Here is a 21917-nt window from a genome sequence, read left to right on the forward strand (position 1 = left end):
GGCGGCACGGTGGTGTAGTGGTTAGCGCTGTCGCCTCACAGCAAGAAGGTCCTGGGTTCGAGCCCCGGGGTCGGCGAGGGCCTTTCTGTGTGGAGTTTGCATGTTCTCCCCGTGTCCGCGTGGGTTTCCTCCGGGTGCTCCGGTTTCCCCCACAGTCCAAAGACATGCAGGTTAGGTTAACTGGTGACTCTAAATTGACCGTAGGTGTGAATGTGAGTGTGAATGGTTGTCTGTGTCTATGTGTCAGCCCTGTGATGACCTGGCGACTTGTCCAGGGTGTACCCCGCCTTTCGCCCGTAGTCAGCTGGGATAGGCTCCAGCTTGCCTGCGACCCTGTAGAAGGATAAAGCGGCTAGAGATGATGAGATGAGTTAATATTAGAATATTTATGACCAAAGCTCTCTTTAATTTTATTTTTATTTGCTGAGCTAAACCTTTTCCATTTTCCAATTTGGCAGACCTTTCTGCACTCACATTGTTATTTGGATAAATAACAATGTGAGTGGCACATTGTTGGTACACACTTTCCCATAGCAGGAAACATAAAGGAACAGCTTTACTTCTGACTGGAGACCTTCAAAAATGTCAAATCAATGTTTTCTTACTGAAAGATTCACCATACCAAGAATTACACACATTTTTTAAATCCATGTTGTATTATGCTTCAATTACATACCATGTCTTGTATACAAGTACCAATGAATTCTATAGAAACATTAATGTATTAGTACAAGCACATAAATATAAACCAGAGCTTTAACTCGCAGTTGGCACGATTGTCCCTGTCATCAATTAATCAAGAGTTTTCAGAATTCAACAGTGCTCTCGTACAACTATTGTTATTATTCAGCAATCTTGTTTTATTAGAACGTGTGAAGCTACTGTTATAACCAGTAGTAAAGTACTGTATGTTCTTCACCACTAATCACCACCACCAACAGCAAGAACCTGATGTACACTCAGAAGCAGCCTGTGTGTGAAAGTTGCAACTCAGTGTTGTCCTGGTGGCTAATAAATGTAACACAATCAAAGCTATCAGCAGGTGGCGCACAAGTAATACAGGTACATGTTAAGAAAGTCGCTCTTTTTTTTTTTTTTTAAGTGATTCTTTGCACAACCAGGAGTTTGACAGATGGCTTTTAAAAGCTGGTTTTAATCCTGTATTGAACTTGAAACACAGGTCTGTAATATATATATGATATGATATAATGTTTGCAGGTACATTTGCCATTCACTGATTCTTGGGATTTTGGATAAAACAGGTTTTCATCCCATCTCATTATCTCTAGCCGCTTTATCCTGTTCTACAGGGTCGCAGGCAAGCTGGAGCCTATCCCAGCTGACTATGGGCAAAAGGCAGGGTACACCCTGGACAAGTCACCAGGTCATCATAGGGCTGATATATAGACAACCATTCACACCTACAGTCAATTTAGAGTCACCAGTTAACCTAAATGTCTTTGGACTGTGGGCGAAACCGGAGCACACCCACACGGAGAACATGCAAGCTCTGCACAGAAAGGCCCTCGCCGGCCACGGGGTTCGAACCCAGACCTTCTTGCTGTGAGGCGACAGCGCTAACCACTACACCACCGTGCCACCCTAAAACAGGTTTTAATTTTGAAAATAAAAAGTTACTTAAATAACAAAATCTAAAGGTATATAATTATAGGACAAGGCCTTGGCTGTTCAGCAATGTACCGGTGCAAGCTCCTCATTTTGTATTTTTTTCATAAAATAGGCATTTTTTCAGCTATTACTTTGTTTTTGTCAACACCGTCAGACACAATAAAAAGCAAATTATTTTGTATATATTTGGTCTAATATGTATTTAGAGTGGCGGCGTAGTGGTTAGGGCTGTCACCTCACAGCAAGAAGGTCCGGGTTCGAGCCCCGTGGCCGGCGAGGGCCTTTCTGTGCGGAGTTTGCATGTTCTCCCCGTGTCCATGTGGGTTTCCTCCGGGTGCTCCGGTTTCCCCCACAGTCCAAAGACATGCAGGTTAGGTTAACTGGCGACTCTAAGGCTACGTTTACATTAGACCGTATCTGTCTCGTTTTCTTCGCGGATGCACTGTCTGTTTACATTAAACCGCCTGGAAACGCCGGGAAACGGGAATCCGCCAGCGTCCACGTATTCAATCCAGATCGTGTCAGCTCCGGTGCTGTGTAAACATTGAGAATACGCGGATACGCTGTGCTGAGCTCTAGCTGGCGTCTTATTGGACAACGTCACTGTGACATCCACCTTCCTGATTCGCTGGCGTTGGTCATGTGACGCGACTGCTGAAAAACGGCGTGGACTTCCGCCTTGTATCACCTTTCATTAAAGAGTATAAAAGTATGAAAATACTGCAAATACTGATGCAAATACTGCCCATTGTGTAGTTATGATTGTCTTTAGGCTTGCCATCCTTCCACTTGCAAGTGGTAAGTGATGTGCGCTGGGATCACACACACAGCGGCTCAGTCCCAAATCACAGCTTGTTCACTTCACTCGCGTGCTCTGTGAGCTGCGCAAGGCCGGAGTGCGCACCCTCCAGAGGGCACTCGCTGTTCAGGGCGGAGTGATTTGGAGCGCAGGATGCCTGCGGAGCCGAGCGTATCCGTGTATTGGTATTGCTGTGTGCACGCAAATCGTGTATTGGTGTTGCTGTGTGCACACTAATCGTTTTAAAAACGTTAATCTGATGATCTGCTGATACGGTCTAATGTAAACATGGGCTGAATTGACCGTAGGTGTGAATGTGAATGGTTGTCTGTGTCTCTGTGTCAGCCCTGCGATGATCTGGTGACTTGTCCAGGGTGTACCCCGCCTTTCGCCCATAGTCAGCTGGGATAGGCTCAAGCTTGCCTGCGACCCTGTAGAACAGGATAAAGCGGCTAGAGATAATGAGATGAGATGTATTTAGAGTTTTTAAATCATTATCTGGCATTCTTAGTACACATATACACTGTTAAAAGTTGAATGTTCACTTTTATTCAATTTTTATACAGTTTCACGTGTACTCCTTTAAAGATCTAATATTATACAATATTTACTTTCAGCCTAAGGAGACAAAGTAATGTTTTTTTTAGTTAACAAACATATTTTTGCATTAAAAGAGACTATTACTTTCATAACTCAGCAGCACTGAAGAAACATGTTGTAAGCATATTCATTTAAAACAAATAAAACTCCCTCTGATGGTGGTGACTTTAGAACTGACGGTGGTGACAGTGGCCTCATTACAACATATAATTCCAAATTTCAATTCCAAAGTCAATGGCTTTTTGCTTAACAACTTTATTTAACTATTTGGTCCAAAAAAAATAACAATCCTGAGCAATGTAATAACATTTTTTCAAGGAATATAGGCCTAAGATACAATTAAGCAATATCATTTTTAAAAGTACTCCATCCCCATATCATCAAATATCAAATCATCATAGTAAGAAATAATGTTATTACCAGTGGGAATAATGTACAATGCATCACTAACATCTTAAACTGTCATCAAAGTTGAGTGTAATGAGTATGAAATTGAGGGAGATATTATGAATGTTGGATTTGGTTAAAGGTCATTCCATTTCCATTTGGTTTTAGTCATTGGAGAAGGGACACTGCATACTATGTGCTATATAGGTAGGTAGTAGGTGCCCTATCTGCATCCCAAATGACATAAGCCAAATGAACATGGCATAATAGTGAATTGAGAGAGAGAGAGAGAGAGGGAGGAAAGGCGCACTACATCCCGTAAGGGTTGGACAATAGGGAAGAAATGTAGGAGGAATTATATAAATATAAAAGAGGTTAATGAAACATCACGTCATATTGGTATTTATTGTGATCAACAATTATGTTCTAGCCTCTGTTGAGGGCCATTTGGAGGTTTTTGTCACCACCGTCAGACTGTGCGTCACCACCGTCAGGTTTTCTGTCTGACGGTAGTGACGCACAGTCTGACGGTGGTGACAAAAACCTACTCTTTCACATGATATGCAGGAGTTGTTCACATTAGCCATCTTGTTTTCCCTCTGTTGCTAGCTACTTCAGACCTCTTCTTAAAAAGTATACATTTATGTCATAATCTAATCTAATATTTTTTAGACAAAAGTGATGGTGTTGACATGCTATGGTTGTGACTGTAGCAGCGTCCAAAAATATGAACAAGTTTAAGAGAAAATACCAGACTTACAGAAGCTTGAGTAATCTGGAAGCATGTAGTAGAGCTGAAGGTTTGAAAAGAGGGTCCTCGGGAATATAGTTGACCTTGTAGTTGCCTGATTTTATTGCTTTTTGTAAATATCTGACAGTGGTGACGAATATGTGGGACACATTTTGAGCAACCACAAAATAATAGTAAACATCGTTCAAAACTCACTGTTTGCAGTTTTAAATACATATAAAATTTATTCTTTCATGTAGTAAAGGTATTATTCAATTAAATTATTACTTTTTGTTTTTTTAATCAAGTTGAAATGATTAGCTCCTATCCGAGAACAACTGATTTTGTAGGCAGTGGCCAGCATATAATCATTAAATTAATAAAAAATAAAAACAATCCTATAAAAGAACCTTACATATGTGCAAAGGACCCCCTGATTATAACTTACATTTTTTTTTATTTATGAAAATGTTATTAATTTCCAACAGACTTAGCACTTTTCTTAGTGGGACACGTTTTTGCCAAAGTTTCAAGAATCAGTTGCATTGATACATTTGATGTGCGTTTGCACTTCATTGACTGACATTAACATCCTTCAAAGTCAATTTCTTTTAGACCTAGTGACCTGAGGATATTTGGGTTATGTTCTCTGAGCTCTGTGACACTACTGAGCAAAAGACAAAACACATTACACTGCTCAGTACTGTAATTAAAGTGGACATAAAAAGTTGACACACACCCCTGTTTAAATTGTAGGTTTTTGTGATGTGAAAAATTAAAGCAAGATAAATTATGGTAAATCTTTTTTGTGCTCTAGCGACTAACCAAATTTAAGTGAAAAACAAATAGAAAGAAAAAGAAAAACACTTATAATAACCTAGCTGCATAAACGTGTATACCTCATTTATAATAGCTCTGATTTAACCAATCCCATTCAAACTTACATTGAAACGCAAGTGGAAAGAATAGGGCAGCAGAGTAACATTACCAAGAACAGGACGCCCATCCAAAATTGACAAAAGGACATGAAGAAAACTTATCAGGGAGGCTGTTGTAGGGAGACCTACAACAACAGTAAAGCAGCTGCAAGAATATCTACCAAGTCCTGCTTTTTCCCTGTATGTGACAACAAGCATAGGGTGGCTATATGGAAACCTTTTCTTACATCCAAGCCTGCCTAAATTTTGCGAAACCATGTGGCAAAATGTATTATGGTTGAAAGATACCAAGAAAGAACTTAAGGGGCATAATTCTAAAAAATAAGCTTGGTGCAAAAACAAGACAGGTTTTTTTTTTTTTTTAACCCAAAGCGCATCATACCCATGGTGAAGCATGGTGGTGGCAGCATCATTCTATGGGCCTGCTTCTCTTCAGCTGGAACAAAGTCTCTAGTCAAGATAGAGGGAATCAAAAATAGCTCTATTTTGCCACAAAACCCATAGGTGTCTCTTCGACAGCTGAAGATGAAGAAAAATCGCACATTCTGCCATGATAACAACCCAAAAGAGAAATTCAAATCTGGATTTTGAAGAAGAGGATCACCATTGTGAAATGGCTCAGTCAAAGCCCATTGCTAAATCCTACTGAAAACCTGTGGAATTACTTGAAGAAGCCTGTGCACAGGAGAGCCCCTTGCAATTTGATAGATATGGAGCATTTTTGCCAGGAAGAATGAATTTTTTTTTTTTAATTATGATGTGGGGCGGCACGGTGGTGTAGTGGTTAGCGCTGTCGCCTCACAGCAAGAAGGTCCTGGGTTCGAGCCCCGGGGCCGGCGAGGGCCTTTCTGTGTGGAGTTTGCATGTTCTCCCCGTGTCCGCGTGGGTTTCCTCCGGGTGCTCCGGTTTCCCCCACAGTCCAAAGACATGCAGGTTAGGTTAACTGGTGACTCTAAATTGACCGTAGGTGTGAATGTGAGTGTGAATGGTTGTCTGTGTCTATGTGTCAGCCCTGTGATGACCTGGCGACTTGTCCAGGGTGTACCCCGCCTTTCGCCCGTAGTCAGCTGGGATAGGCTCCAGCTTGCCTGCGACCCTGTAGAAGGATAAAGCGGCTAGAGATAATGAGATGAGATGAGAATTATGATGTGCTAATTTGGTAGACTGTTACCCAAAAAAGACTGAGTGCTTACAAGCAAAAGGTGCTTTAATGAAGTATTAGTTAAGGGCTGTGCACATTCATTTCTACTATCAGGTTATTGTAGGTTTCTTTTTTAACATCATTTTGGTTGGACACATTAAATCCTAGAATCATTGCCACCCATATGTTGGTAAAATTTGTGAATTTTGGTAAGATTTATTGGTAATATAATTAAATAGACAAATACAATCCTTCAAACTAACATTCATTTCTACTTCCAAGGTTATTTTTGTATTTCTGTTGTCGTTTCAGCTCTGTGAGCTTTGACTTTCATGGAGTTTTGAAGTCACCAAATGCAAATCAGCTGTGCCATGCATGCACCTGCTAATTTACGGGTGACTGGCATTCATCGACATGTGCGCATGAGTATGAAGAAAATCAGTGTTTCCAAAACTTCAGTGGAAAATTTTTTTGTCTGGTTTCACTTACGCAAACATTTAAACACCACTGTATTAAAAAGACTGATAAATGAGGCAGAGTGTTCTGAAATATTATTGAGTGTAGATGGAGCTTGGTGTCCTAATTGGTGTGCCATGAAGAAATAATGATACGCCCACAGCAACATGATGCACACATTTCTAAATATTGGTGGATTGATAAATATTTTAAAAATTATCAATGGTCAAAGTTGCAATGGATCCTATTCCAGGAACACTGGACATAATGCAAGAATACATCCTGGATAGGACGCCTGTTCTATCACCATGCATGTGTACACTTGCATCTAGGGGGAAATTTAGAGCACCTAATCTACAATGTTCTCTGCAGTTATTGCACCTCCCCGTAAAGATTAGTAAAAAGGGTTTGAACCAATCCACCTTTTGGTGAAGTAGCTTCATCTCACACTGAAAAAATGAGAAAAATCCATCCATTATATGTAGCTGCTTATTCTGTACAGGGTCACAGGCAAGCTGGAAACTATCCCAGCTGACTATGGGTGAGAGGCAGGGTACACCCTGGACAAGTCGCCAGGTCATCACAGGGTTAACACATAGAGGCAAACAACCATTCACACCTATAGTCAATTTAGAGCCACCAATTAGCCTAACCTGCACATCTTTGGACTGTGGGGGAAACCAGAGCACCCAGAGGAAACCCACGCAGACACAGGGTGTTTCCTCCACACAGAACTTCAAACTCCACACAGAAAGGCCCTTGTCGGCTGCTGGGCTCGAACCCAGGACCTTCTTGCTGTGAGGCGACAGTGCGAACCACTACACCACCATGCCACCTTGAGAAAAATCCAAACTTTAATTAAACCTTTATTTATAAAAACAAACAAAAAAAACCCCTCATCCATAAATAATTATTTTCAACAAAAACATATATTATTGGCATCCCTGGTGATTATAGTGTACACAATGTAACAAAAGTACATTTCCCATTTAAAATGTAATGTAATGGAGAATGTAGGGACTTTCAAACTGTAATCCACGACTTCCTGATTAACTGGGGGACAAATATGAGGTGACACAGAGGCCAAATTCCCTTTCCCTGTGTCTGAAACCACTCACTACTCACTATGTAGTGGACTATATAGTGAGTTTGCCATTTTGTTGTGCTGCCTAATTATATAGTGAGAATTATTACACCCTATATAGTGGACTAATAGTATCCCACAATGCACTGTGAAAAGTAGTGTACAACCGATGGTCACTAACCAAGCAACATATACCATCATGCATTGCAGTCACGAGAGAAAAGCTGTTTCATAAAGACTGTTAAGTATTTTAGATTGAGTAACGAGCATGAGACAAATTTATAAGGTATGGAGCGGAAATGGCAATGATACTGTAGTGTGTCGGGGTGAATGGACGGAGGAAGAAACACATTATAAACGGACATTCAAGTACAATTAAAAATAGTAAGAGAATAGAAAATAAGCTAAAATAGAAAAAGACAGATAAAATACAAGAATAAAAGTTACAGTGCAGAGTGAGGAATTAATCAAGAGCCTCAAATTTGATTTAATAAAAGACAGTGGCAAAGAAGATTCAGCCTTGATTTAAAAGAACTGAAAGATGCAGCAGACACAAAGTACTTTGTATTTATTAATGTGGAAAATATGCTCAGTATAATATGTATTTATCATAAAAATACATGCATGTATTTATTATTTTGAAAACCCACCAGCTGACTGATCTGGCACGTTTTAATTATGTGACAGTAATGATGTAAATAATGGCGCGGCGGAGTAGTGTCCAAAAGTGTTTTTTCATTTGACCAATGAGCTCACTAGTCCTCTATATAGAATTCCCTAGATAGTGAATAGGAAGTAGTGAATGAGTGAGTGATTTCAGACACAGCTTTAGTCATCCATCAACATGGGAAAGATAAGAGTACACACAAACCAAATGAGGGAGAAGTGTGTTGACCTTCATAAGTCAGGGAATGGTTATAAAAAAATTCAGCCTACTCGCCTGAAAATGTCCATTTCTACTGTTAGGGCAATAATGAAAAAAAAAATCCCCAAAGATCACTGTTGGTGAATTACAAGAAAAAATAAAATCTTGGGGTTTCCAAGTCTCCAAAACCACTATCAGACACCACCTCTATGCCAACAGATTATTTGGAAGGTTTGCCAGAAAAAAAGCCTTTTCTGTCAGTTAACCACAAACATAAGCACCTGAAGTTTGTGAAACGCTCCTACAACTTTGACTGGAACTGTGTTCTATGGTCTGATGTAACAAAAATGGAGCTTTTTGGCAATAAACACTCAAGGTGCGTTTGGCGTAAAAAGAAGGATGGCTATAATGAAAAGAACCCTTTCGCAACTGTAAAATTTGGTGGAAGTTCTGTGATGTTTTGTGGCTGTTTTTCCTCCAAAGACCCTGGAAACCTTGTTAGGGTACATGGCATCATGGACTCCATGAAATACCAGGACATTTTAAATCAGAATCTGGATGCTTCTGCCAGGAATCTAAAACTGGGTCGTCATGGGATCTTCCAGCAGGACAATGATCCGAAGCATTTGTCCAAATCAACTCAAAAATGGTTAGCTGAGCACAGAATCAAGCTTCTGCTATGGCCATCTCAGTTGCTTGACCTGACTCCCATTGAAAACCTGTGAGGTGAACTGAAGAGGAGAGTGCACAAGAGAGGGCCAAGGGCCCTGGATGATCTGGAGAGATTGTGTAAAGAGGAGTGGTCTCAGATGCCTTGCTCTGTATCTCCAACCACATAAAATGTCATAGGAGAAGGCTCAGTGCTGTTTTGCTGGGAAAGGGAGGTTGTAGAAAGTATTAAATGCAGGGGTGCCAATAATAGTGGCACATCAAAAAATGTCTTAATGTATTCTCTGAATACATTTATTTCCATTAAAGGTTGGATTTTTCTCATTTTTTTTTCAGTGTGAGATGAAGCTATTTCACCAAGAGGTGGATATCTTTATATATTTACAAGGGATGCCAATAATCGTGGAAGGCACTATACCTACCTGCATGTGTTTAGGTAGGAAACACACATAAACATCCTGAGAATGAAAGGAAACCTAAATAGTCACAGGGAGAAATTCTACTTGGAGAGTAAGCCAAACTCAGGGGATCCTGGATTGGATAATACATTTTAATAATTTTTTTTTTTAACTTGTCGTTTTTACCTTGGAGGTGAGTTTTTTTCTGCATCTTTGAGTCCTGTTTTCTCTCTCTCTCTCTCTCTCTCTCCAGGGGTATATACGAATAAGAATCTGTGGAATCTGCTGTTTTGATCACTATAATAATGAGATCAATCCATCCATCCATTATCTGTAGCCGCTTATCCTGTCCTACAGGGTCACAGGCGAGCTGGAGCCTATCCCAGCTGACTATGGGCGAGAGGCGGGGTACACTCTGGACAAGTTGCTAGGTCATCGCAGGGCTGACACATAGACACAGACAACCATTCACACTCACGGTCAATTTAGAGCCACCAATTAGCCTAACCTGCATGCCTTTGGACTGTGGGGGAAACCCAGAGGAAACCCACGCAGACATGGGGAGAACACGCAAACTCCTCACAGAAAGGCCCTCGTTGGCCACTGGGCTCGAACCCAGGACTTTCTTGTTGTGAGGCGACAGTGCTAACCACTACACCGCCCATAATAATGAGATATTAAGTCAATTATTTTTGCGAAAATTTTATTATTATGAAATAACAAGTCATAATTATGACATATGTTCTCATTCTTATGACATACTTTATGACTTAATTTTTTTTTCTCCAAGTAGCGGAATCAGGCTTCCATAAGAATGTTATGAACATGGAACAGAAAATTGTGATCGTATTGCACTTGTTTTACAAAATGACTTCTGGAGTGGCCATGAGGGTGGCCAATGATATTTCAGGGGTAGCCATGGCCACCCCCAGGTCAGCGATTAGTTCCGCCCATAAGTCCATCCTTGGTATATGATCTCTCCAGTCTCTCTCACGTTCCAATCTCTCTCTCTCTCCCAGTGACTCAGGAAGAGGGAGAAGGAGCGCTCAGGGCCGTATTGGCGGAATGCTCTGACTGAGAACTGAATTGTGCGCCGTTTAATCACTGGACGGGGTGAGAAGGTGGAAGAGAAGGTGGAAATGGCTTCTAAAGACATCGCTGCTCCGTGTTTCCCCAGCCTATCCAGAGAACTTACAGGTGAGGAAAGCAAAAAACCAAACCAAAACAAACAAAAACCGACAGATCAGAGCATCGTCGCGGGCATTTGCTTCTTGTGCACGAGCAACCCAGCTCTTTCACGGGTTCATGTTGCTCATCAGTACGGAGAGATCAGACGCAGTGGCGTGAACAGCCATATTCACGGTTTACGGGGGGAATACAGTAGCTTAACGCACGCGCTGGTTCGAACCGGATTTGTGATTTAATTCAGCATAGGTTCATGGATGCATGTGCACATACACACAAAATCGTGTGTGTATGTGTTTGATGCAGAAGTGCAAACGAAGGGCTAGTAATAAGGCGCGGCCGGGCTTGTGTGTGCGCGCGTGTGTGTAACAGATGCCCGTAGACTCGCTGCGCTTTAACACACTGTTGGATCAAATCCGCGCGTGCGCTTTTCTTTACTTCTCTTAATTACTCCTAATAGCCCTGTGCTGTCAGAATTAACACTGGGACATCCCTGTCTCTCACTGTTCTCACTTCACTAAACCTGTTTTCCCCGTTTCCATGCCATTGTATATATGCAGTGTGTATACAGTACCAGTCAAAAGTTTGTACACCCCGACTCATTCATAGATTTTTCTGTATTTTGACTATTTTCTGGAACAATACTGAAGACATCTCATCTCATCTCATTATCTCTAGCCGCTTTATCCTGTTCTACAGGGTCGCAGGCAAGCTGGAGCCTATCCCAACTGACTACGGGCGAAAGGCAGGGTACACCCTAGACAAGTCTCCAGGTCATCACAGGGCTGACACGTAGACACAGACAACCATTCACACTCACATTCACACCTACGGTCAATTTAGAGTCACCAGTTAACCTAACCTGCATGTCTTTGGACTGCGGGGGAAACCGGAGCACCCGGAGGAAATCCACGCGGACACGGGGAGAACATGCAAACTCCACACAGAAGGGCCCTCGTCGGCCACGGGGCTCGAACCCGGACCTTCTTGCTGTGAGGCGACAGCGCTAACCACTACACCACCGTGCCGCCTACTGAAGACATCAAAACAATGAAATGACATATGGAATTATGTGGTAAACAAAAAAGTGTTCAAAACAAAACATGTCTCATATTTTAGATTCTTCTCAGTAGCCAGCGTTTACTTTGATGACGTTTTGCACACTATTGTTATCTTAACCAGCAGTCTTTTGCACACTATTATTATCTTAACCAGCTTCATGAGGTAGTCACCTGCAATGCTTTTCAATTAACGGGTGTGTCTCCATCCATCCATCCATCCATCCATCCATCCATCCATTATCTGTAGCCGCTTATCCTGTTTTACAGAGTCGCAGGCAAGCTGGAGCCTATCCCAGCTGACTATGGGCGAGGGGTGGGGTACACCCTGGACAAGTCGCCAGGTCATTGTAGGGTTAACACATAGAGACAAACAACCACTCACATTCACACCTATGGTCAATTTAGAGTCACCAATTAGCCTAACCTACATGTCTTTGGACTGTGGGGGAAACCAGAGCACCTGGAGGAAAGCCACGCAGACACGGGAAGAACATGCAAACTCCACAGAGAAAGGCCCTCATCGGCTGCTGGGCTCAAACCCAGGACCTTCTTGCTGTGAGGCGACCGTGCTAACCACTACACCACCGTGCCACCCTATGCACCAACCAACAAATAGTAAAATAATATTATAATAATAAAAATGCAGTAAATAGCCCTATTCGACAACGGTAGTAATCCATATTATATCAAGAATCGCTCAGCTAAGTAGAGAGAAATGACAGTCCATCATTACTTTAAGACACGAAGTGTCTTTTAATTCATAAAAATAAAGAAAATCCATTGAATTAGAAGGTGTATCCAAACTTGCGACTGGTATTGTATGTTTTGGGGCTAATGCTGACTTAACTTTATGTGTGCTGGGGGTGTCGTGGATAAGGTGCCACACCATAAATCCAGGGACCCGGGTTCGATTCCGACCCAGGGTCATTTCCTGATCCCTTCCCGTCTCTCTCCCTCTCCTGCTCATTTCCTGTCTCTACACTGTTCTATCCAATAAAGGTGAAAAAAGCCCCAAAATATCTTAAAAAAAAAAAACTTTATGTATGCTATTTCTAAAGCATGAGATGTTGACTGATCATACACATTTTCTCCATTACACTAGTGTCACATGGGTATCACGCTCCTCCTGAGCACACCGCAGATGGTATAAACAAGAAGGGAGGCTGCGGCTGATTTCTTTTCAGCCCAGACTGTACATTCATGTAGCTCATGACTGTGTTTACACTTTGCTTGAAAAAGTATCTTGGGAAATTTGTTAGTGGACAGCGCTACGTTCAAGTGTAAACGTACGACCATCAAAATGCATTGTGATTTAATCACACAATCCACTTATTGAGGTGGTCCAGGATGCAGTTGACCACAGACAGTAATGTAGTGTAAATGCTAACAGGAAAATACATTGGAGAGGAGAACCAATATACGTGGTTGGATCATTCTGAATAGTTGGAATAGCCTACAGGTGTATATTAGTTCTTGAAACATTTTTGTTTCCTTAACTAGCCAATGCTAAATAAATCTAGAACTTATCTGGCAACAGAGACTGATTTATGACTGTATCTGGGGCCATTTGACCTTCTAGCAGAAGTGACGTAGGCATGAAAACACGTAGATACATGCTGAACACCTTGGAGATGCATGATAGACAAAGGTGTAAATGGCAGTGTGTAACGGCTGTCCACTTGTGATCACCCAAGACACATTTTAAAACCAAGTGTAAACAGGCCCATGAATGGGAACATGAATGAAAAGAATTTCTCCTTAATTTAGTCTTGGCTGTGTAATTCCCACCCACTAGTTAGGTCTCCCCTGAGTTGAAATTAAGGGGATCTCATGAAATTGTTGTTGCTGTGGACTAATCTAATAGAAGAAGAAGCCAAGAAGAAGAAGAAGAGGCCAAGAAGCCTTTTTTGTCACACGTACATTCAAGCACAGACTTAAGTTCCATTCCATTATCCATTATCTGTAACTGCTTATCCTGTGCAGGGTCGTGGGCAAGCTGGAGTCTATCCGAGCTGACTATGGGTGAGGGGCAGGGTACACCCTGGACAAATCGCCAGGTCATTGTAGGGCTAACACATATGCCGCTTTTCCACTACAAACGCGGCTGAGCCGTGCCGTGCTGAGTCGAGCTGAGCGGGGCTGTTGGAGTTGCATTTCGACTACAACCGCGCTGAACTGTGCTGGCTGGAAGTGGGTGGACACATTGGGTGGAGTTAGCGAAAGTGGGTGGACGTCACGTGATGTCGTTAAACAGCGCAAACAGTGACATCAGTGATCTTTTAAGCGGTAGTCTCACGACCCGAATAGTAAACAATAAACATGGAGGACATGGAGTCGTTAGTGTTGCTGGTCTTGGTGCTGTGGCTTGTTGTCACCGACAACGCCAACAGATACTGGCAAGAGCGTATAGATGAGGCGAGGCGCATAAGGCTTCAGAAATTCTCGTAATTCGTAATTATTCTTCTTCCGGGTTTGCGGTGTTTACAGATCCCAGCGTGCTCGCGGGGCGTGTGTGGGCATGTGAGGACACTCCTCCTCACCAATCAGTGCACAGGGGAGTGTCTGCTCACGCCCCCAACCTCACTCAGCACGGTTTGGCTCGCTTCAGCCCCACTCCAAAACGGTGCGAGTTTTAGGGGCTAAGCAGGGCTGAAGCGAGCCGAGTCGTGCTGTTTTTTGGTAGTCGAAACGCGAGCCGTGTCGGGCTGAAGTGAGCTGAAGCGAGCTGAAGTGAGCTGAAAAAGGGTAGTGGAAAAGGGCCAATAGAGACAAACAACCACTCACATTCACACCTATAGACCCCTTCGCAGTAAATGTCATTAATACGTAAGAGGAAATTGCGCACACAGCCTGGACCCAAAAAAGACTCAGCGACGGTAGAGACGAGAAGAAATATTTGGAAGAAATGCCTAGTTGTTGTGTTGTCGGGTGTCAGAATCGTAGCAGTAATGGGGTTAAAATGTACAGAATTCCAGCAGGATCTCACCCATTCCAAAAAAATCGCCGACGTCTATGGCTACAAGCCATCAAACGTGTAGACTGGGATGAAAGCACTATCAAAAATGCGTGGGTTTGCAGCGTTCACTTCATCACAGGTAAGATCAGGCTATTTATTAAATCTTTCTTTTTTTATTCTTTCTAGTCTTCGTTTATTGATGTAGCAAAATACTTTGGTAACGTTTGTCTGATTAGCTGGGTCATAGTTACACAATGTAATGACTATTGTTAGCATGTTAACTTAGCTTTGCATGCAATTTTGTTTGTAGGAGATTACTTACCCTGCCATACATGTGCAATTGGCTGTCAAAACATAGCCTTCCAGCTTGTTGTATACCACCCAGGCTTCATACATACGTAGCAACCTTCTGACCTTGACGCTGACTTGGTAAGATTTTTGACTTCAGAGCACAGAAGTTTTCATCAATTTCAGTGTAAAACACGTTCTGTACATGCCCGCACATAACATAATCATATGCGTCTAAAGACTTGTAGGCACGAAGTTTTTCGTGGGTGTACACTGAAGTCTTGTCAATAAGGTACGAGTATATATCTGGCCATTGTATACCAGGGAACTTGCTAACATTGTCCGTCCACTCTTTAATTAAATACGGATCCAGTAGGCGATGTCCATTTGTTAGAGTTAACTTATTTATGTAGCATTCTCGATCTTGTAATGACAATTGTTTTGCATAATCTGACAGCTCATAATGCCGGTCTATGGGCAGCGCCATCATTTCTGAGTCCAGGCTGCGCGCGCATCCTGGCAACGGTCGGTTTGTTTACAAACATGCGAAGGGGTCTATGGTCAATTTAGAGTCACCAATTAGCCTAACCTACATGTCTTTGGACTGTGGGGGAAACCAGAGCACCTGGAGGAAAGCCACTCAGACACGGGAAGAACATGCAAACTCCACACAGAAAGGTCCTCATCGGCTGCTGGGCTCAAACCCAGAACCTTCTTGCTGTGAGGTGACACAGACTTAAGTACACAATGAAATTTAATCTCATCTCATTATCTCTAGCCGCTTTATCCTTCTACAGGGTCGCAGGCAAGCTGGAGCCTATCCCAGCTGACTACGGGCGAAAGGCGGGGTACACCCTGGACAAGTCGCCAGGTCATCACAGGGCTGACACATAGACACAGACAACCATTCACACTCACATTCACACCTATGGTCAATTTAGAGTCACCAGTTAACCTAACCTGCATGTCTTTGGACTGTGGGGGAAACCGGAGCACCCGGAGGAAACCCACGCGGACACGGGGAGAACATGCAAACTCCGCACAGAAAGGCCCTCGCCGGCCCCAGGGCTCGAACCCAGGACCTTCTTGCTGTGAGGCGACAGCGCTAACCACTACACCACCGTGCCGCCCCACAATGAAATTTAACCTCTGCATTTAACCCATCTGAAGCAGTGAATACACACATGCACACACAAGTGAGCAATGAGCGCACACACACACACACACACACACACACACACACACACACACACACACACACACACACACACACACAGAGCAGTGGGCAGCTATGCTACTGTGCCTGGGGAGCAGTTGTGGGTTAGATGCCTTGCTCAAGGGCACTTCAGCCCAACCTCAGGCCATGGCTGCCCCATGTTAACCTAACTGCATGTCTTTGAACTGTGGGGGGAACCAGAGCAGCTGGAGGAAACCCACGAAGACACGGGGAGAACATGCAAACTCCACACAGAAACGCCCCTGTCGGCTGCTTGGCTCGAACCCAGAACCTTCTTGCTGTGAGGCGACAGTGCTAACCACTACACCACCGTGCTGCCCAATCAACTGTCCTTTCCTACTTGTACTTTTACTTTAATAAATTCTATGATCAGCCATGTACAGGAGACTACACTGACATGTCTAGAAACCCCCTTAGCCCATAGCACTAGCCTGCTGCCAAAATCTTAGTAATTACAGAGCAGCAACCTAACACCATGAAGCACATTTACCCTTCACACAATCTATAAAGAAAGCATAGGCAATAAGAGGAGGAAAAGAAACAGAGTGGTAAATGAGAATCTGTTATGTTGAATAAATTAGTTATGCCAAGGGTTTAATTTGTCCCAGCGGATAAATGGGTTGGATGTCAATTCAATTCTAAGAACAGCTAGTTAGTCAGTAAACTTGTTTATTCTGTCGAAACTGTTATTAATGCTAGAGCTGTCAAAATTGTCACGTTCATGCTTATACTGTATTCAGGCTGTCAAAGTTAACGTTGCTGATCGCATTTGTGTCTGGAGTGCTTTGACAATATTGCGTTAGATGATTAGGGCAACCAGATTTTAAATATATATCTGGCTCACCGAGACCTTTCCAACGAGCACTGGATCGAGGCTCTAGCATACGCCAGAGGCCGAGAACCAGACTTCAGAGAGCTGAAAAAGTGGCAGACAAAAAGTGCTCCTAGGTTGGCCTCCTTACCCTCTGGTTCTTCTAGCTCTGGTTCTGCCACTCCAGACAGTAAAATGGCACTTTGACACTTGGGAACTAAATAACAGGAACTGTGCAGCAGAAAAACATGCCAAACTTTACAGGGACGTTCAAAGCAGCAGTTAAAAGATTTGCACTACAATTTTGTCAGCAAATATGCAGTGAAGATAGCCTAGTAAACTAGACCCAACCGCCTAGCGGCCAAAAATATTTTTGCTTAGCGAATGGGTCTAGCCTCGCACCATATAAACAAAAACACCCCGGGCATCAAATCGTGCCCGCCAATCACAACGCAAGGTTTTTGTTTGGATTCTTTGGGCGGGCTTTTGCAGGAGTGACGACAAAGCTGCGCGACGCTGGAGAAAGCGCAACAGGAAAGATGGCTACGGCTAGTGAACAGCGCGCGTTTGACTCCGCTTTGGAATCAGTTTTAGAAGAATTAGACTTGGAGTTTTCGTTGAAACATGAGCAGGAAGAGGCTCTCCGCTCATTCCTTTTCAAGAAGGACGTTTTCGCTGTTTTGCTGACCGGCTATGGCAAAAGTCTGATCTACCAGCTGGCTCCGCTCGTAGCCAAAAGGATGGGGCTAGTTTGTGCAGTACGAAGAATTAATAAACAGCTTTGAAACATTACTTTTTGATTGTTTATTATTTTCCCGTTATTTTAAATTTAAGGGAAATTATTTCACCAAACACCACTAAATAAAAACTCTCAAAAACAGTTTAAGCAAACCCTTGAAAAACACTTGGAAAAAAATGTGTATGTGGTACAGACTCCAAACTTGTGGGCATTATCTCCAAACTTCTTAATATCTAGAACCTGTTTATTAATTAATACGCATTTTGAAAAATTATTTAATTTCAAGGCCTCCCCCACTGCTTTCTGTCGCTCTGACTACGTCACAGTCACTGTTGCGCTGATTGGTCAGAGCGTTGGCCTATACGCACAGAGACAGTTTGAAAGACAGCGGTTTGTTCCTCCTACCCGCTTCGGAAATGTCTACGGATCGAGGCCAGACTAAATATTCACATTACAGTGAAGATGAATGATGTTTCAAACTAAAGACGAAAGATATTTTGTTTTCTTTTCTTTATAATTTCCATAATATTTTCCTTTTATTTGCTTGTTATACTTGAGGTTTGGAATTACACTTGACACAGTGATTGAATACATTTTTGTTGTAACACATATAGTGGTGTGTGTGTGTGTGTGTATGAGTTATTTATGTTGTGTATGCAATGTATGTGCTTGGTTTATCCTTTTGAAAATAAAAGGTTTGATTGAAAACTAAAATTTTTACATGCATTTATGATGTGCTACAGCTGGGCAGGGATGGGGAGTGCAGCTGCAAAGTCCCTTTTGCCTGGGGCTCCCAGAGTCCCTAGGAACCCCCCTGGTTACAACTTGATGTCTCGTACTGTTCTAGTAGTCCATGTTTGCAAAGTTCTGCATCTGTGGATTGCTGATGCATATCTACTCAATGTGCTTAATTGACTCTATGTATTCATGTTGGACTGATTGCCAGATGGAGGGAGCATGCAGTAATGTTTTGCTTTTTTAACAGACAGCATCAGGAAGTTTGTTGACAAGTCGACGATCAAGTTTGCTCGTGGTGTCAAGCTTGAAACCAAAAATGGCAAATCAGAAGACAGGATTCTGGTGAGTTCCTGAAACACATTTTACTCCTGGATAGCAGGTTTCTCATGCAGTATTTAGTCTGCCTGAATCAAACCTTGGTGTTTTACATTTGGGCAGGTGTAAATAGAACAATTGTACTCGAGGTCAGAACAGCAGTGCATCTATACAACCTTGTTAAATTTGCAGGTTTTTTGATATAAAAAGAATAAACCAAGATAAACCATGTCAGATCTTTTTACGCCTCTCCTGTGATATAGCAACCAACACAATTCAAATGAAAACAATAAAGAAAAAGCAAAAACTCACAATAAGCTGGTTGCATAAATGAGTGTGCACATCCCTTAACTAAGACAGTACTTCATTAAAGCATCTTTTGTTTGTAATACAGTACTTAGTTGTTGTTGTTGTTGTTGTTTTTTTTGGGGGGGGGTCTATCAACTTAGCACATTCTGATTTAGCAATTTTATTTCACTCTTCCTTGCAACAATGCTCCAAACTGATCAGATTTATGAGGGGATCTCCTGTGGTCAAGCCTCTTCAAGTCATTTCACAGATTATCAATAGGATTTAGATCTGGGCTCTGATTGGGCATTTCCAAAACCATTCTAAATCCAGATTTCAATTTCCTCTATCTTTACTAATGCTCCAGTCCCAGCTGAAGAGAAGCAGCCATATAACACAATGCTGCCACCACCATGCTTCACTGTGGGTTTGGTGCTTTTTGGGTGAAAAGCTGTTTTGTTTTTGTGCCGAACATATCTTTTAGAAGTTCTGTCTTGGTTTCATCAGATCATAAAACATTCTGGCATATGATTTATGGTGATTTTGATGGGCTAGACATGTGAAGAATATGAGAAATTGTTGTCACATGTAAGGAGGGAACAATACTTAACAGATATTCCTGCAGCTCCTTCCTTTAATGTCTCAGCAGCATTCCTGATTAGTTTTCTTCTTGTCATTTTATCAATTTTGAAAGGCCGTCCTGTTCTTGGTAATGTCTGTCTGGTGCCCCATTTTCTCCAACATAATTCGAGCATCATTCATGTCAAATAACATGCTTTGTGCAGTAATAATGCTAGAATGATGTTCCGAAAGGTAAACAGTCATTTACATGGCAAAATTGGTTTCACATTAGATTGCAACATAGATGATTAAATAACAAATTCATGCTCTCACGACTTCTACTGCTGTCTGATATTCACCCAAGCGCCACGAGTGCATCACACATCTCAATTTAATTGTACAGGTCACATGGAAATTTTGCCCAAAATGAATTCCTGGCTGTGCCACTGCTCTGCTGACTCCTAGTGCGTATTGAATGATTTTTTGCGTGTTGGTTTTTATAATTAACATACGACCTTCAGTGGCATCCAAAATTTATTTTGGAATGAAATTCTGAGTCAACTTCACCAACAATTCCACTCGATTACCTGCTGATAGTGGCACCAGTGGGGTTTAGGCCTTGCTTCATTTCTATCTAAAGAGAGCAATGCAGCAGCACTTTAGTCCTTTCGTCTATCCAGCTTTCTCATCTCCTCATCTGTACACTCTGCTCAAACAGATCAGCTTTCAAAGCTTCAACTTTCATCCAATACTGTCATTAACGCCATCACAGTTGTCATCTCATACATCGCTAAGTAGCTGAGCCAGGTGTTTGCCATAACTTGCTGTAACATTGCCAAATAGTTACATAGTATTATGGAAATTACATTATGGTCCAATTTTTTTTTACATTGGATTTCTCATTAATATGATATTGAACATCAAGTTGAGTGAGAAAATAAGTTTGTGCTAATGGGAAAGCTTGACCTTTATCCCTTATGTTTGACACGCTTCTCCTCAGGTTTTGGACACAGAGTGAAAGTTCCCAACCAGAGTTATGCCTTCATTCGAACTCTAAATGGCGTTTATTTATTTATTTATTTAGATCCATGAAACATGGTACCATGTGAGGTGGTGTAAAATTGCTCTGATAATTAGCTCTCTCTCTTTCTCTCGCAATTTCTCCCAGCCTGGTAAATGATTCATGGCAATGCAAGAGTGTGTGTGTGTGTTATGTGAGTGTGTATGTGTCCATCTGCCATTTGTTCTTTGATATGCAGGGCCTTTCATGACTCTTTCAGTCTTCTCACTCTCAGCTTAAAGGAATATGTGAAATTCAGCCCTGTGTGTGTGTTCACACAAAAGGGATGTGTGTGCTTTTAGACCCAAATCCCCTGTTACCCACTGCGGTGCTGTGTTGCCTAAGTTTTGGCAGTGACATCAATTTCTCCCCTCATACCCCTCCTCTCCTCACCCCTACATGCCTCCTCCCTTCTTTTCTCTGCACCCCAATCCCAGAAGTCACTGCAGATTCAGTGACACACATACAGCTGTGGCACATGCTGATAACATACAGCTTATTGCAAAACATACAATATTTTAATCAGAAACACTTAAAATACTGTTGTGACTCTTGACATAAAAAAAATCAGACCTCAAAATGCAAGTCTAAAAAATTCCAGATTTTATGCAAATGCAGTTTTTTATGCAAAATTAGGCAAAAAGGTAAAGCACCTGGGCTTCCCAGGGAAAGTCAACCCTTTTGTTCAGTCATCCGCTATGCTCATATCCATGAAGTGATTTTTTTCCAAACTGCTCCCACATAGTCAATTTTCTAAACAATACTTCTAAACTTACTCCATATGTTCTGAGCAATACTACAAAGTACGCGACCTCTTTTCATACCTCTATTACGACTGGGTTTTTTCATCCTTTGCGTTTCCTCCCATTCACTTCAGTTCATTTTTCAAGGCCTAACTGCTCCTAGACATTAAAAGCTAGAACCATTCAAGTTGGTAAATGTTATGTTGTCGTACTTTATATAAATATAGCAGAGCTTTTTC

General features: G+C 42.1%; 1 protein-coding gene across 1 annotated transcript in view; it reads left to right on the forward strand.

Annotated features, from left to right (window-relative positions):
• Positions 1 to 10835: 10835 nt before the first annotated feature.
• The window catches only part of LOC132869202 (capping protein, Arp2/3 and myosin-I linker protein 3-like), a 250085-nt gene continuing 239003 nt past the window's right edge, over positions 10836 to 21917 (forward strand). The window contains exons 1-2 of the mRNA XM_060902539.1: positions 10836 to 10893; positions 18959 to 19053. Of these exons, the coding sequence (XP_060758522.1) occupies positions 10836 to 10893; positions 18959 to 19053 (153 nt within the window). The remainder of the gene's footprint in view (positions 10894 to 18958; positions 19054 to 21917) is intronic.

Source organism: Neoarius graeffei, chromosome 2 (assembly GCF_027579695.1).
Source record: "Neoarius graeffei isolate fNeoGra1 chromosome 2, fNeoGra1.pri, whole genome shotgun sequence".
Lineage (NCBI taxonomy): Eukaryota > Metazoa > Chordata > Actinopteri > Siluriformes > Ariidae > Neoarius > Neoarius graeffei.